The sequence below is a fragment of the Durio zibethinus genome, chromosome 11, assembly GCF_047325235.1.
Source record: "Durio zibethinus cultivar Kanyao isolate XHJ-2024 chromosome 11, ASM4732523v1, whole genome shotgun sequence".
Taxonomy (NCBI): domain Eukaryota; kingdom Viridiplantae; phylum Streptophyta; class Magnoliopsida; order Malvales; family Malvaceae; genus Durio; species Durio zibethinus.
Genome location: NC_143172.1, coordinates 3,205,673 through 3,219,745, shown reverse-complemented (window position 1 = coordinate 3,219,745; position 14,073 = coordinate 3,205,673). Strand labels below are relative to the sequence as shown.

Genomic DNA, 14,073 nt, shown 5'->3' with positions numbered 1-14,073 from the left:
ATCTCATAACACAGGCATATGTTACAAAGAGTTAATTTTACTACAACTTTGTTGTCTTTGGCCTTTGAATGTACCATGTAAACTGACAAAATGAGAAATGATAAGAATATAGAATAAACTATTAGTGACTTCAGAAAATGAAAGAAAAAGCTTAGATATGGTGGCCCAGCTAGCCCCTTTTGATACCTTGCAGCATATAATCTGAGCAAACCCATTCATCCTCAAAGGCCAAGCAGCTAGCGGGACCACAGCATTTTTGCTCACACCTTAAATATATTACTCTTCAAATTATTTTACCCTTTCCTTTGAAAGATATGATGAAATATAATTTCAATGTTAAATGAAACCAGATCAGAACATATTGTTGTTTTTCTCTTGTATGTGATAATATTCTTGACTAAATCTTTTTCACTTCATTGATTTAGCACCGATTCTCCTAATCTGTATGGGAAGATATCGTCTTCAGGATTAGATCCTTGGATATAAAAGCATTCAAATACTTTGACTAGAGTCTAGATAATGAGCACTTCCTTCTCACATGGCGATGATTTTTCGACTACCCTTCTGTCACAGTTATAATCGTCCTTTAAGAACAAAATGAAGCATGAAAAGCATCTGGCTAAAGGATATTTTAGCTACTCTAAAGCAATGAATCAGGTGGGGAGAAAGGTTGTCGGAATTTCAAAGTTCCAAGGCAGCCTTGGTAAAACTAGTGCAAAAGTAAATATTCTTGGGAAGAAAAAACCAGTGAATATGAAACGAATATCTCACGAGATTTGAAGAGGATTCGTAAGCATGAATTTGCCCTTAGCATTTTCATCACGCACTATAAATCCACCACCCAAATCTCTCTTCATTCATTGGCCGTTACAATAAAAAGCCACCACATTTGCACCTTCAGAAACTAACATCCTCACGAAACTCATGCACCAGCAGAAAGCAATCAATCTTATCTAAAGAAACCCTGATTTCCCATCTCTCTCCTGATAAATATATATATATATATATATATGGATTTTGGAACAAGCCCACCAATCTGCTTTGCTCAAGAAATAATGCCTGCAACCTTAAGTTTAGAAGAGAACCCAACTGAAAAAACATCTCAGTCACATTCACTTTCAAATCCCACCCAGAAATGGCCAGCCAACCTCATGCAAATAATGCTTTCAGAGCTAAAAACACAGAGAGGAATAGCAGTTCCTTTGGTTGCGATGAACTTAACCTGGTTTGCAAAGATAGCGGTAACTACAGCTTTTCTAGGCAGGCTTGGAGAGCTCCAATTAGCCGGTGGCACACTTGGATTCACCTTTGCTAATGTCACTGGTTTCTCCGTCCTGAACGGACTTTGTGGTGCCATGGAACCTATTTGTGGTCAGGCCTTTGGAGCTAAAAACTTTAGGCTCCTCCACAGGACGCTTCTGATGGCCATATTCTTGTTACTGTTAACTACACTGCCCATTTCTTTCCTTTGGCTTAATGTTGACAAAATTCTAATCCATTTTGGCCAAAAAGAAGACATTTCAGCTGTTGCAAAGATATATATTCTCTATCTTCTCCCTGATTTGGTTGTCACTTCATTGCTATGCCCTCTCAAAGCCTATTTGAGCTCTCAAAGCAAAACTATTCCCATTATGTTAAGCTCAGCTCTTGCGCTTGCTTTTCACATCCCCATCAACATGTTTCTAGCAAAAGCCAAGGGTCTTGAGGGAGTTTCAATGGCTATCTGGATAAGTGATCTCATAGCTGCAATCCTTCTAGCCTTATATGTACTGGTGGTAGAAAATAGAAAGGGAGGAAAGTGGAAGGAAGGAGGATGGTGGGATCAAGGTGTCCAAGACTGGCTTAGACTGCTCAAGCTTAGCGGACCATGTTGTCTTACCACCTGCCTTGAATGGTGGTGCTATGAGATTTTGGTCTTGCTTACGGGAAGGTTACCAAATGCCAAGCAGGCAGTGGGAGTGATAGCTATCGTGCTAAACTTCGACTACTTGCTCTACTCTGTGATGTTGTCACTAGCCACATGTGCATCCACTCGCGTCTCTAATGAGCTTGGCGCAAACCAGCCCGTCTCTGCATCCAAATCAGCATACGTATCACTGGCAGTGAGCGTAATTTCAGGTTGCACTAGTGCCATGGTAATGGTAGGAGCGAGAGGTATTTGGGGCCCCCTGTTTAGCCACGATAGAGGAATCATAACAGAAGTAAAAAAGATTCTGTTGCTAATGGCAGTGGTTGAAGTTGTAAATTTCCCCTTAGCTGTTTGTGGAGGAATTGTCCGTGGAACAGCTAGGCCATGGTTGGCAATGTATGCTAATCTTGGGGGGTTTTACCTCTTAGCTTTACCGTTGGGTGTTGTTTTAGCCTTCAAGGCTGCACTTGGACTACAAGGATTGTTGCTAGGATTTTTAGTTGGGATGGTAACATGTTTGGCATTGTTGTTGATGATGGTTGTGGGAATAAAGTGGCATGAAGAAGCTGCGAAGGCAGAAATACTTGCCTCTGACGTAGCAGTTGTTCAAGATGGAAATCTGAAGACAGTGGATCCAGTAAACGACACTGAAGTATGAAAAACACCCGATAAAATTGTTAGTGCTTCAAAGCCATGCTCCATATACATGCACGCTAACCTCGATCTCCTATTTGTTTTCATCCTTTAAGTGTTACATAGAGGAATCTTTAATCCTCGTGCCCCTAGATTCAATTGCCAAAGCCTATTTTGATGAGGCTAGCTTGTACATATGAAGAACTTTATATGATCTTGAAGATTGTTCTAAACAAGGCAGAATTCAGCATCTTCCTTTGGATGCTGGAGAACAATGGTCATGTTCATATGTCCATTCAGAATACAGCTCAAGCAAACATGCTAAACAGGGAAGCAAAATGCCAGGTTATGTTGAACTTTCACGAATGCATGGATGGAAATGACCAGCAACATCATTCAACGGATGCATAGATTGATCACTCAATAATGAAAAGAATTACATCTCAGAATGAGTAGCAAAGGCAAGTTTTACCCATCTACAGATTCAGGTTCAGAACTCAAAGAAGTGAGCTCCTTGGCTTTGGCATCATTGAAGCCAAGAGCCGCCATTATCTTGTGACCAGGTGATTCCACTTCAGACCAAATGCCAAGAAGCAGATGAGTTGTTGTAATTTCCCCATCATCAGCTGCAATTTGAAGATTGAATTTCAGCATCCTCTCAACAGTTTATATGCCATGCACAAAGCCACAGACTCCATGAAGAAGAATTTCATCAAACAGACAATGCAATCTAATAACAACATCAATGCAGAATCTTTATCATGTACAGTATTATGAAAACTCTCTGAGGCATCCAGCTTACCACTTTTTCTTGGCTCAGTGTGCTCTGAAGTTATAATAAGGAATGAATAGAATCATATATTCCCTTATTCAATATGTATAACCGTTCAACTGATTCATTCAGATATATCTTACTTTGTTTACAGAGCATGCAACTTACATTTAAGCACCTTAAAGAAATCATGAAATCAGTTATAAAAGCAACTAACAATAAAAACTGGAAACTTACCAGATTTTAGTTTCTGATCAACAGCCCAATCAAGGGCCCTTTGAGCATGTTCCGTCAAAGGAGGACGCTCAGGACTGATAGAGAAAAGGTCACCCTTTTCTAGTAATTTGACACTCTCTTCACGCACCTTGAAAAGTGTGATTCCATTTGCACGCAAAAATTTTGCAGCCAGACTAGTTCCTGCCAAGCAAATGAACTTCAATATGGGATGGTAAAACATTTACAGAGTTATGAGCTATTAGATAAAACATCTGATAAACATTATCCCATTGCAAAGATAAGATGGATTCTGAAAGGACCCAAACTCTAACTTAAAAGAAATGCATGCACTTTGAACATGTACACCCTGCAACCCAGAATACAGCAGTCAAATTCAAAATTAACAATTGCATATCATTTCACTTTCCAAATGTTCTCACAAATATGCCCTAGTTTTCTGCAATCACTTCAGTAAAGGTACAAATATTGGTCAAGTACAGGGATTTTCCAACACAACCAATAGTAAACTTAACGACAATATTAATTCCAACACTTGCTTTTTCCATCGTTCAAAATTTCTATTCTATTTCCACAAAAGTGAAAACAAGAAACAATATGTTTTTGTCAGGAAAGGACTCATTCTGGTAAATAGTAAATACCAATCACTAAAGACCTAAAAATCAGAAATCTATACGGGCACAATTAACATTTGGACTGAACCCAATTACACTACAGTATCTGCACTGCCCCAGCCTTGTATATTTAGTGCCACGTCCTATTTCAGAAAGATTATACTTTTACTTCTAACATGTCATTCACCATTAAGAAAAGGAAATTCATGAAAATTTTGAAAACAAGTTAACAACAATAAAACTATCGATACTACCCCCACAAAAAAGAGCAATGATGCTGTTGCAGTGCATTCCAAGAAAATACCAATCTTTAATTAAATTAATGTGGCACCTTGAAACTGTAAAGCAAGAAAAAGTTTCTTATTTTATTAACCAACCAGAAGACAAAGATGTTACAAAATTTTGGCCCAGAAGTGCTTGCTTATCATGCAAGTATGTTATTACTACCTACCAAGGCAGCACTAAAAAGTAAGTGCATGTTTGCTTGATGAAATTAATCATGCTAACAACAAACTTTTGTATCCTATAGACCCATGGTAGCTCACTTCTCAATTATGCTGATTGTCATTTTCAAAAATGACTAACATTATCAATGATCACACATTCTTTTATACGTAGTTTGTTTTAAATGACTTGTTTCTCATTTTCCCTTCCCTATTGGGACTGAGAGAAGATTACCTTTTAGCCTTTAAGATGACATTAGGCAGACAAATTACTAAAACGAGAAAAGGGAACTAAAAGGAGCTTTAAATGGAAATGGGTGGTAGAAAATGTGATTACCTTCAATCAAAATGCCCATAAGCAAAGCCTCAGTTCCAGTAGTTTCATACTTGAGTTTCCTGGCTTCCAATTCAGCCATACAAAATGACTTTATTGCCCTCCTTGACCATCTGTATTTTCATTCACTCAATAAAAACCCAAAAAGAATTAAATATATATATATATATATAATTATGGAAAGAAATCAAAATAAACTGAATTTACTTGGGAACTTTCTCAGTTGAAGCAAATCTGTCTGTTTTCCTGCAACACAAAAATTACATAAAAACACAAAAAAGAAAACTAAAATTACATTTTAGTTAATGAAGAAAAGATGGATATGAGAATTTTACGAAGTAGGGAGACTTGAGATGGAAGTTGCAGTGATGGGGCGGTAGTTGGGCAAGTGGGGTCTAGGTTTTGATGATTGAAGAGAAAGTTTGATGCCAAGCCATGGACTTTGTAGACTGTAGGGCTTTAGAAATGAAGAAGATGAACTGGGTTTTGATTTGTTTCTGGATAGGGAAATTACTGGCGCGGTCGACGCTGGATTTGATATAGATTGGGCAGCTGCCATTTTTCTTTGGGTAGAAACCAGAAAACGAGTTCCGAATTTGAATAGGTGGAAATTGTAGATAGGCGAAAAAGTTAAAACAAAATATGAAACGGCATCGTATTAGAGCCCCTTCACTTTCCATTCTCATTTCGGCTCGAGTTGATCCACCTTCCTTTCTTCAACAAATTGGGTAAAATAAATCAACTGTTAATAATAAAAAAAAAACCCACCAACCATTTTATGGGCTTAATTGAACAAAGCCCATAGTCATATGGGCAATTGGGCATTCTACCCTCACCAATGTCAATTCACTTCAACGACAATGATACTTTCTATTTGCACCCAACACTGCTCGTGATCAAATTCCCAGCGACAGAAGCAAAAAGAATACAGTTGTAGAAAGAAAACCAAAACACCCCTCCAAAACCCTTTAATACATCAATCATTTTCATGCTTCAAATCACATGTAATGCTTGCCATACCAATTGGGGGAATCCAAAGTTAAGTTTCTTCTCTATACCCAAACCAAATTAACATGTTCTTATGCCGCCAATTACGTTGCGCCGCAACGTAGATTAAGGATGCAAAAGAAAAATTATAACAACATCCCAATGTTGTCTTTAAAAAGTTAGGGTGTATCTTCTTTTAACTTGTTTGCCCAACAAGACATGGATTCATTTGATAAAGCAATGTGTGGTGTTATGTGATTTGGCTGCAGGTGGGGAAGGGACCTAATAAAAAATCTTAAGGAACCACCGAACCTTAATCAGGGCTCAATTTTGTGTGGCAAAACCCATTTTGTCATGATTTTGTACAGGAAAAAAAAAAGTTTTAACTTTGCTGTGGGGTTGCGGGGTGGGCTCCTCCTCAGCCTCAGGCCTGCCTGTGCCACAATTGAAGAAAAATGTGAGCAATCAAGTGGTTCCCACTTGGATTTTCAGGTCTGTTACCCTGTTTAGAGGGGGGCTAAACAGGATACAAGTAGCAGAGAATGTTAAGGCTGGTTAGTCAAATAGGAACTAAAAAGAAGGGAATTTCTTTTTGAAGATTTTGGAGCTAGGTAGGACAGCAAAAATCTGTTGCATATGCAGCACCTATCAGATCTCGTGATGGACCCCCTGTTCAGCTTTGGTCCTTTGGATATTAACATCTGCATGTCAATACCATCTATGATCTTTTCCTTTTTTTCTCTTTAATATTGGGATTAAGGTTGTGTTTAAACTCAATTTGTATGAAGAATTTTGGAGCAAAGACTATTTATTCACAGTTTTTCTTCTTTTTTTTTGGTTAAACAAATATTACATTACCAGATAAAGATAATTTTTAAAGATTAAAACTAATAAAAAAATTTAGCCGTATCTCCTTTTTAAGCAAAAATAATTTTATACAATTATCATTAAGCAATATATATATATATATATATATATATTCTAAATGTTTCAAAAGACTTTTTTTGGGGAGTTTGAAGTAAACTGTAAGTCGTAGAGAATTTTCTTGTATTCATATTAAGCCAAAGGTCACAGTTGAGACGATGATGTGAAATTGTTTTGCCTCCATCGACGGGGCATGAAAGCTTGACCAAAGGAATGAAGAATTTCTTAGGTCATTCTCATGTCACTGCATGTAAGCACATTGAATGATTGATCCTTTCTATCAAAAAACATAAACTAATAAAAACAATAGTTAATAACTCATTGCTTCACTTTTTCTGCGAAAAGCTATGGCTTAGTAAAATCTACAAAATCTTGGTTTTACCTTGAACTGCCTAAGATCAGGCTACATGTTCATGTTTGAGGATTCCCTCCATATTTAGGAAGCTTTAAATCAAATATATTCAACTTGAATAATGAGTTTAATTTGGGCGAAAAAAAAAAACATATTCAAGCATTTCGATCCGATTTAATTTTTTTTAATTATATAATATATTATTTTAAAATTATTTTTATATATTATATATGTACTTTACATTATATAAAAAATAAATATATATAATTTTGTTACGTAAAACATTTATAATTAATTATGTTAAATTATTCATGCTTTAAAATTTAACAAAACATCGAATTCTTAAAAGTTAAATAAAAGTAACTTTTTTTTTTTCAGAAAAACATACAATTCATTATCATTACATAAGCAAAAGATATCATCAAATCAAGTAATTCAAAATTTTCAGAGGGAAATAATAAAAAATCCCATGCTGTGAATCCTTTTACAATGAACAATGAAGAAGATTGTCAATTTCAAATCACCCTATTATAACTACTTAGTTAAAAAAAAAGGTGGGACTTTGAAAAACTTCATGCCTAATCATTAAAAAAATAAGATAAAAATCAAGATATGCTATTTGTTGGATAGGCCAATTGAATGGTTAAAACATTTTATTTTCTTTTCAATTTTCTCCTAGGGGGCACACAATGAGTAGGCAATTGGATTTGATGCCTTGTCAAAGGGAGCCAAAAGCCCCACATCCAAATTTCCTCAAAGCCTTTGCCTTTGGAGAGGGGCAAGAGTCTCCATCCTAAATTGACTTCGATTTCCATCAATTTTTTTTCCTTTAATGGCTTCAGCCTCTGCCTCAGGCCCTCCCCCATCCTTTTGACAAATCAATTTTCCATTCTCAACAACCAGTTTTGTTTTTTATTTTCCCAGCTGGCTGAACTTGATGTAATAACTGCCAGCATCTATCAATGTTTTATGAACTGTTCTTTACTTCCAATACAAAAAAATAAAAACATGTTTAATAATCCCTTAAACTTGAAAGCTGCCTATTTATTTGCATTTATTTTTTCTTTGTTGGAAAGCGATGTTGGATCTTGATGATCAAAAGCTAACCTTGTTCATGAGCTTCACCAAAGCAGCAAAAAAAAACACACACACACACGTCAAATACTTGGTGTGTTCAATGTTAATGGTATTAATTTCATTAGGGTTGAGAAAGGTAGCAAATAAATGCATTTAATTTGAAAAGAAAGTAGAAACCAACATATTATATCTGAATAAAAAGAAAAATGTTATACACGTTATTATAAAAATAAGAGAAAATTATTGAGCCATAATAAAGATAACGCAGATAAATAACTAATTAATTACGAATAAATTGTAAGCTTATTAGTAATAGAATCAGACTTCAAAGTTAAGGGTTTCGAGTTTAAATTTTAATAAAAAAAAAAAAACATTTTTCAAACCCCATGCTTCAAAGTGCTTCAATACCAAGTAACCAAAAAAATAAATTTTTTTATTAAACGAATTTTTAATAAAAAAATAAAAATCCTTTAGTAGTTAACATCATCAGAAAAAAAAAAAAAAAAAAAGGGGTCAGTTGAGTGATCAAGTCAATTGACTCAACTCAATAGATTTTCCTATTTCTGAACTCATTGGCTCAAATGGTTCAGCTAACAAACCCAGACTTGCAAGGCAAGCCTCATCTATGAAACTTTGTTTTTACTTTTTGCTTTTTGTTTACGTTTTCTTTGTTAGCTCCACAGTCTCCCATTATCACTCCCTTGCTTGTTCTGAAGTGGAAATATTTACCGTCTGATCAGATCAGACGGTGAGATAAGCAATCAGTTCTTGTCTGAAATTGTAAATTTGCCTTATCAAGCAAAACCTTCCATCATCATCAGGAATCTTGTTCAAGAACACGAGAATATTCTCCATTGGGTTTATTAAAATAATGATTTTTTAAGTGTGAAAATTACATAATTACCGATTTGCTTCATTTTACATTATTTTCCCAAAAAAGGATTGTTCATTGATTCAAAAAGTATGATTCAGAAATTATGGTTTTTTTTTTATGGGATTTGCTTAAAAAAAAAAAACGTTTGTTAGTAGCCATAAATGACGTAAGTGATTGATATTTTGAAGCAAATCTAATTTCAGCAAAATAAATAAATTGATGTCACCATCTTTTGCTTTCTATTTAAGAAAAACTGAACCAGGAAAATCCACGTGTTTTGAAAATTCTTTTTCATGCCTTAAAACATGACTTTATGGGAACTTTCTGAAAGTGGGATTTCTATAATGGATGCATCTTGATAAAATTAATAGTAATTGTAATTAGTTTGTTTTTAAATCAGAATATGTTAAATTAAATATTTATTTTGATAAATTAAAATTTAATTTAATTATTTCATATAATTATTTTTAAAAATAACATATAAAGGCTTAAGAATAAAATTTTAATATATACATTTTTATCATTAAATTATGATTTTTTATAAAAAATCTTTAATTTAACATTTTTAAAAGGGCAATGTCACAATGAGGCCATAACTATGCCTAAAAAAAATATAATAGTGGGCAAAACATGAGCTGAGGCTAATACTGGAGAATCACATGCATAACGTCTGACCAAATCATGATTATCTTAAAACAGTAACCGAATTTGACGGCCAAGATCTTTTGGTTAAGAAAATTTAGGATCCTTTTACTATAAAAAGTGAAAAAACATGCAATGTCCTAAAAAGAGTAAAAACCATCCAAATTCAAGGCTCAATCAAACAAAATATTTGGGCACTATATAAAATAAAATAGCTATGATTTGTTTCACAAATATCGATTTTTACTTGTTTGTTTAATCGAACATGTTTAATCACGTCAGAGGAAAACATGCTTGCAGTGCCCGACGGAGATATCTGCGGCGCCGCTGTATCCTATCCTAAACCACGTCCCACTTAATTCCCGCCTACAAATGTGAATAAGGTTTCGAGTTGGGCGCCAAAAGGAGTTCAATAACGGTCAAAAGGGCAGGCCGTCGCCGACCAAAAAAAATTAATTAAAAAAAAGGTCAATTACGAAGGGACCCAGTTTCGAGGGCTGAGCTGTATCCACGTGTCACTTCATTGTCACCTCGTACTTGACTCCCCGTTGCTCCAAAAGCCACCAACTGTAGCCGATTCATCCCTCGAGTTATTCGGCCTCCCAAATCCTACGGGCTTTCCACGTCAGCCAACAAGGATCCTCTTTTGCCTTCTGGGAATATGCAAGGGGCAGTTGCTCCAACTTTCGCCTTTCAACAGTCTATTTACTTTAAAAATAAAACATTTAAATTTTATTATTTTAAAAATTATGTATAATGTTAAAACATGCCTTCTTGTAAAAATGAATAAAAAATAAATAATTGTTTTACTCTTAAACTATGTTATTCAAAATAACTAATGAATTTTATGTAACTCAAGGGAAAACATATTTTATTGTACTAAAAAACAATTTGTATTAAATATTAGATTATTTATAATTAAAATTTATAAATAAAAATGGTGACAATTGATTGACGAGAAGAAGTTTATTTACATTATTTATAATGTATTTTACTGAGTTTAATATTAGCAGTCAAACACTACCTTATTTTTTTATTTTATTAAGCTTGAGTTTAGTATTACTTGTTTTTAATCCACCAATAACACAATCAAATCACGTTTACTTCCTATTGGGGTTGGATCATCATAAGATGTGTACTGTTTTGAGCGAGTGTGGTACAATAAAATTATGCAACTTATAATAACAAGTTTCCGGTTTGGAGTTGAAAAAACGCAATGACCCATAGACGAGTGTTGGTGAAAACAGTTGGCCCTAACCAGTAATTAATGGTAATGGGTTGGATTGAAGTAAATTTTTATTTGTTTCAAATTCGATTAAATAAAATTTTTAATTATTTTTATACTTAAATTTGATATTGTGAAAATTTATATTTAATTTAATTTGACTTGAAATTAATAAAATATTATTTTTAATATAAATATAAAATTAAATATATATAAAATTAAAAAAATAAATTTTTTATATATGTTGGGTCAGATTTGCTTAAAATCCGACCTCGATCATACCTCAAATTTTTTTATGCAACCCTACCTGATACCCGATTTAAAAAAAAAACTATAAAATATTGAATCAGATAGAAACCATCAATTTCAAATTTTTTTGCTTTCTCTAGCCCTAACGCTCCCCTAATATTTAGATTGTATATAAATTCAACATGAATAAATAAATATATGTTTATAATTTATTTATGAATTTTTAAAAGTATTTAAGTTTGATTTGTATTTAATAAAAAAATATTTTATTTATTTGAATTTGATTCATTTAAAAAATATGATATTTGCATTTAATTTAACATATAATTCAATTAAATTAAAAAAATTAATTTAAAAAAATTAAATAAATATATTTAAGAATATACATAAATAAATATATTTATAAATAATAAATAAATAATAATCAAATAAATTTAAATAAATAAATTTTTAACAAATAAAAATAAAAATAAATCAATTAATCAATTAAATAGATCTTATTTATATTCAATTTGTTTAATAAATAAATATAAAAATATTATTTAAAATTATTTATTAAATTTAATAAATAAATATAACTAAACATAAAAAAAATTAAACAAATTCACAAAATTTTTGAAAAATACTCTACTAGTTTACATTTCTATTAATCTCTGTCTTTTTTTTTTTTTCTCGACTAGAAAATTGTTGTTTTGCTTTTATCGATGTGGACATTTCCGCGATGACGTCGCCCCATTGCCGTCCTCGGTTTGGCGGGAATATCACCGGTTTCCCGCCATACCCAAATCCGAAGTTGGTGCTCTTCAACTTTAGGAGGCGTTCGAATTTAATTTTAAGCTTTAACCGCCAACAACCGTCACTGTTAACAGATACGTGCATTAGGACATTAACAGCTTTCGGTTTTCGAGTAGCGCAACGCACGTCTGAAGGGGAGCGGGTCGAAAGTATTGAATGCTTTGTTTGCCACGGGGCAACGTCATGAGCCAAACGTGGTTCAAACTTCAAAAATCGTGAGGCGTTCATCCTTCAACGGAGAGTTAGATTTAAAAATTAACGTCAGCCCTTTGCCTGTTTTCTTTTTATCTTCGTGTGGTTGACACTTGACAACTTAACTGTGGAGACGGCCCGTAGGAAGCGGTGCAAGACGTGGTCTAGTTTAGGGCTGTAAACGAGCCGAGCCGAGTCGAGTAGTGAGAAGCTCGAGCTCGAGCTCGACTCACAACTCGGGGCTCGATACTCGGCTCGAGCTCGATCGAATTTTATTTTTTAAGCTCGAGCTCGATTCGTGATCGAATTCGAGCTATTCGAGCTCGCTCGATTAAGCTCGATTAATATGTAAAAATAAGCTCGATTTGTATACTCGACAAGAGTTCGATTATTCATGCTCGAACTCGAACTCGAACTCGAACTCGGATTCGAAATATTTTTTTAATTAAAAAAAATAAAAATATATTTAAATATAAAAGCTCGATTAGGCTCGCGAGCTATTCGAGTCAGATATAAGAATACTCGAATTCGGCTCGATCGATAAGTCGAGCTACTCGAGCTCGAGCTCGACTCGACAATAATCGAACCGAATTCGAGTTTTTTTCGAATCGAATCCGAGTAGCTTGCGAGTACTAATGTATCATTTACACCCCTAGTCTAGTTAAACCGGAGAACGTGTTTTCTGACAACCCTGCACGTGATTTGCAGATATGGGCCCCACGTCTGGGTTGGGGTCTTGGTTATGACAGCATGTCGTAGGACATCGCATTCTATGACCGATCCGTGTCCATTCTACAATTAAATCAATATTTTATTGTATTTTTGAAAAAAATTAAAAAAAAATAGAGAACTCATTAGATTAAGGAGCAAGACATAATTAATGGGAAGGCGTGCCTCCACGACTACGTCGAAACTCATGCGGCAGTCTTTTACCTTCCGACCAATTAGATGCGACCACGTAAGATTTAACATGACCTTTTTCTTATAGACCAATTTGCCTTTTGGAGATTGTGACCGACCGACCGTGCAAAAAGGAATATAAATATGCTTAGTGATTACGCTCGCTCCTCGCCTAATACAATTCGATCCAACGTATGGCGTCGGAATCTTTAATTTTACGGCTTTCCTTTTGTAAAAGTAGGATCGATTCAAATATGAGAATCGGAATAGTTAAAAAGACAGATGTACCCATTTATAATGATTAAAGAAGGAAAAATCAGAGGGTAAAAAGGGGAAATGAGTGAAATTATAAGCCAATGTAAAGATAAAAGATTAGATTACACCAATTAGAAGAAAAACCGGCCCGGAAAAATGACGGAAAAAGCCGATTCCAGCGGGTGTTGTCACTTTGCGGACGTCATAAGTCGGGTCGGTTTGATAATTAAAACTTAATTATAAAGCCAAGAAGGGTCCCACTTTGCCGACCTGGATAGATCCACACCGTTGATCAAAAACTCACTCTTCGTTTTATTCTTGAGTCGAAGGCACGCAAAAGGAAATTGCCCTCAGTACAGGTGGCATCCGAGCTGGACTTATGAACTACCTCGATTGGGGATCAAGCGACACGTGGTACTAATAAAGTTTACCAGCGGGAGTGTGTAGAACTGGAATGTATAGTAGATGTAAGAAAAATAGGTCAGCGCGGGCAGACTTATCGGGCAGGCCTTACTCACGCCATGCGACCATCTCTTTTTATTTTTGGGCGTATAATAGAGGCATGGTTTCGATATTATAAAATAAAAAAAAGTATGAAAAATAAAAAAAATTAATTAATGTAAAATATATATAAATTGGGGAGCATAGAAGACGGGAGGGTT

General features: G+C 34.5%; 2 protein-coding genes across 2 annotated transcripts; one reads left to right on the top strand and one right to left on the bottom strand.

The window, feature by feature from the left end:
* Positions 1-865: 865 nt before the first annotated feature.
* Positions 866-2,712, top strand: LOC111290491 (protein DETOXIFICATION 56-like). The gene has a single exon (XM_022881820.2). The coding sequence runs from the start codon at positions 1,011-1,013 to the stop codon at positions 2,565-2,567; it is 1,557 nt and encodes a 518-aa protein (XP_022737555.1). The 5' UTR covers positions 866-1,010; the 3' UTR covers positions 2,568-2,712.
* A 210-nt stretch (positions 2,713-2,922) lies between these two features.
* LOC111290492 (Double Clp-N motif protein) lies at positions 2,923-5,549 on the bottom strand. The gene is made up of 5 exons (XM_022881821.2): positions 5,275-5,549; positions 5,147-5,185; positions 4,943-5,052; positions 3,552-3,731; positions 2,923-3,168 (listed from the first exon to the last, which is right to left on the bottom strand). The coding sequence occupies exons 1-5, from the start codon at positions 5,496-5,498 to the stop codon at positions 3,011-3,013; spliced, it is 711 nt and encodes a 236-aa protein (XP_022737556.2). The 5' UTR covers positions 5,499-5,549; the 3' UTR covers positions 2,923-3,010.
* Positions 5,550-14,073: the final 8,524 nt, after the last annotated feature.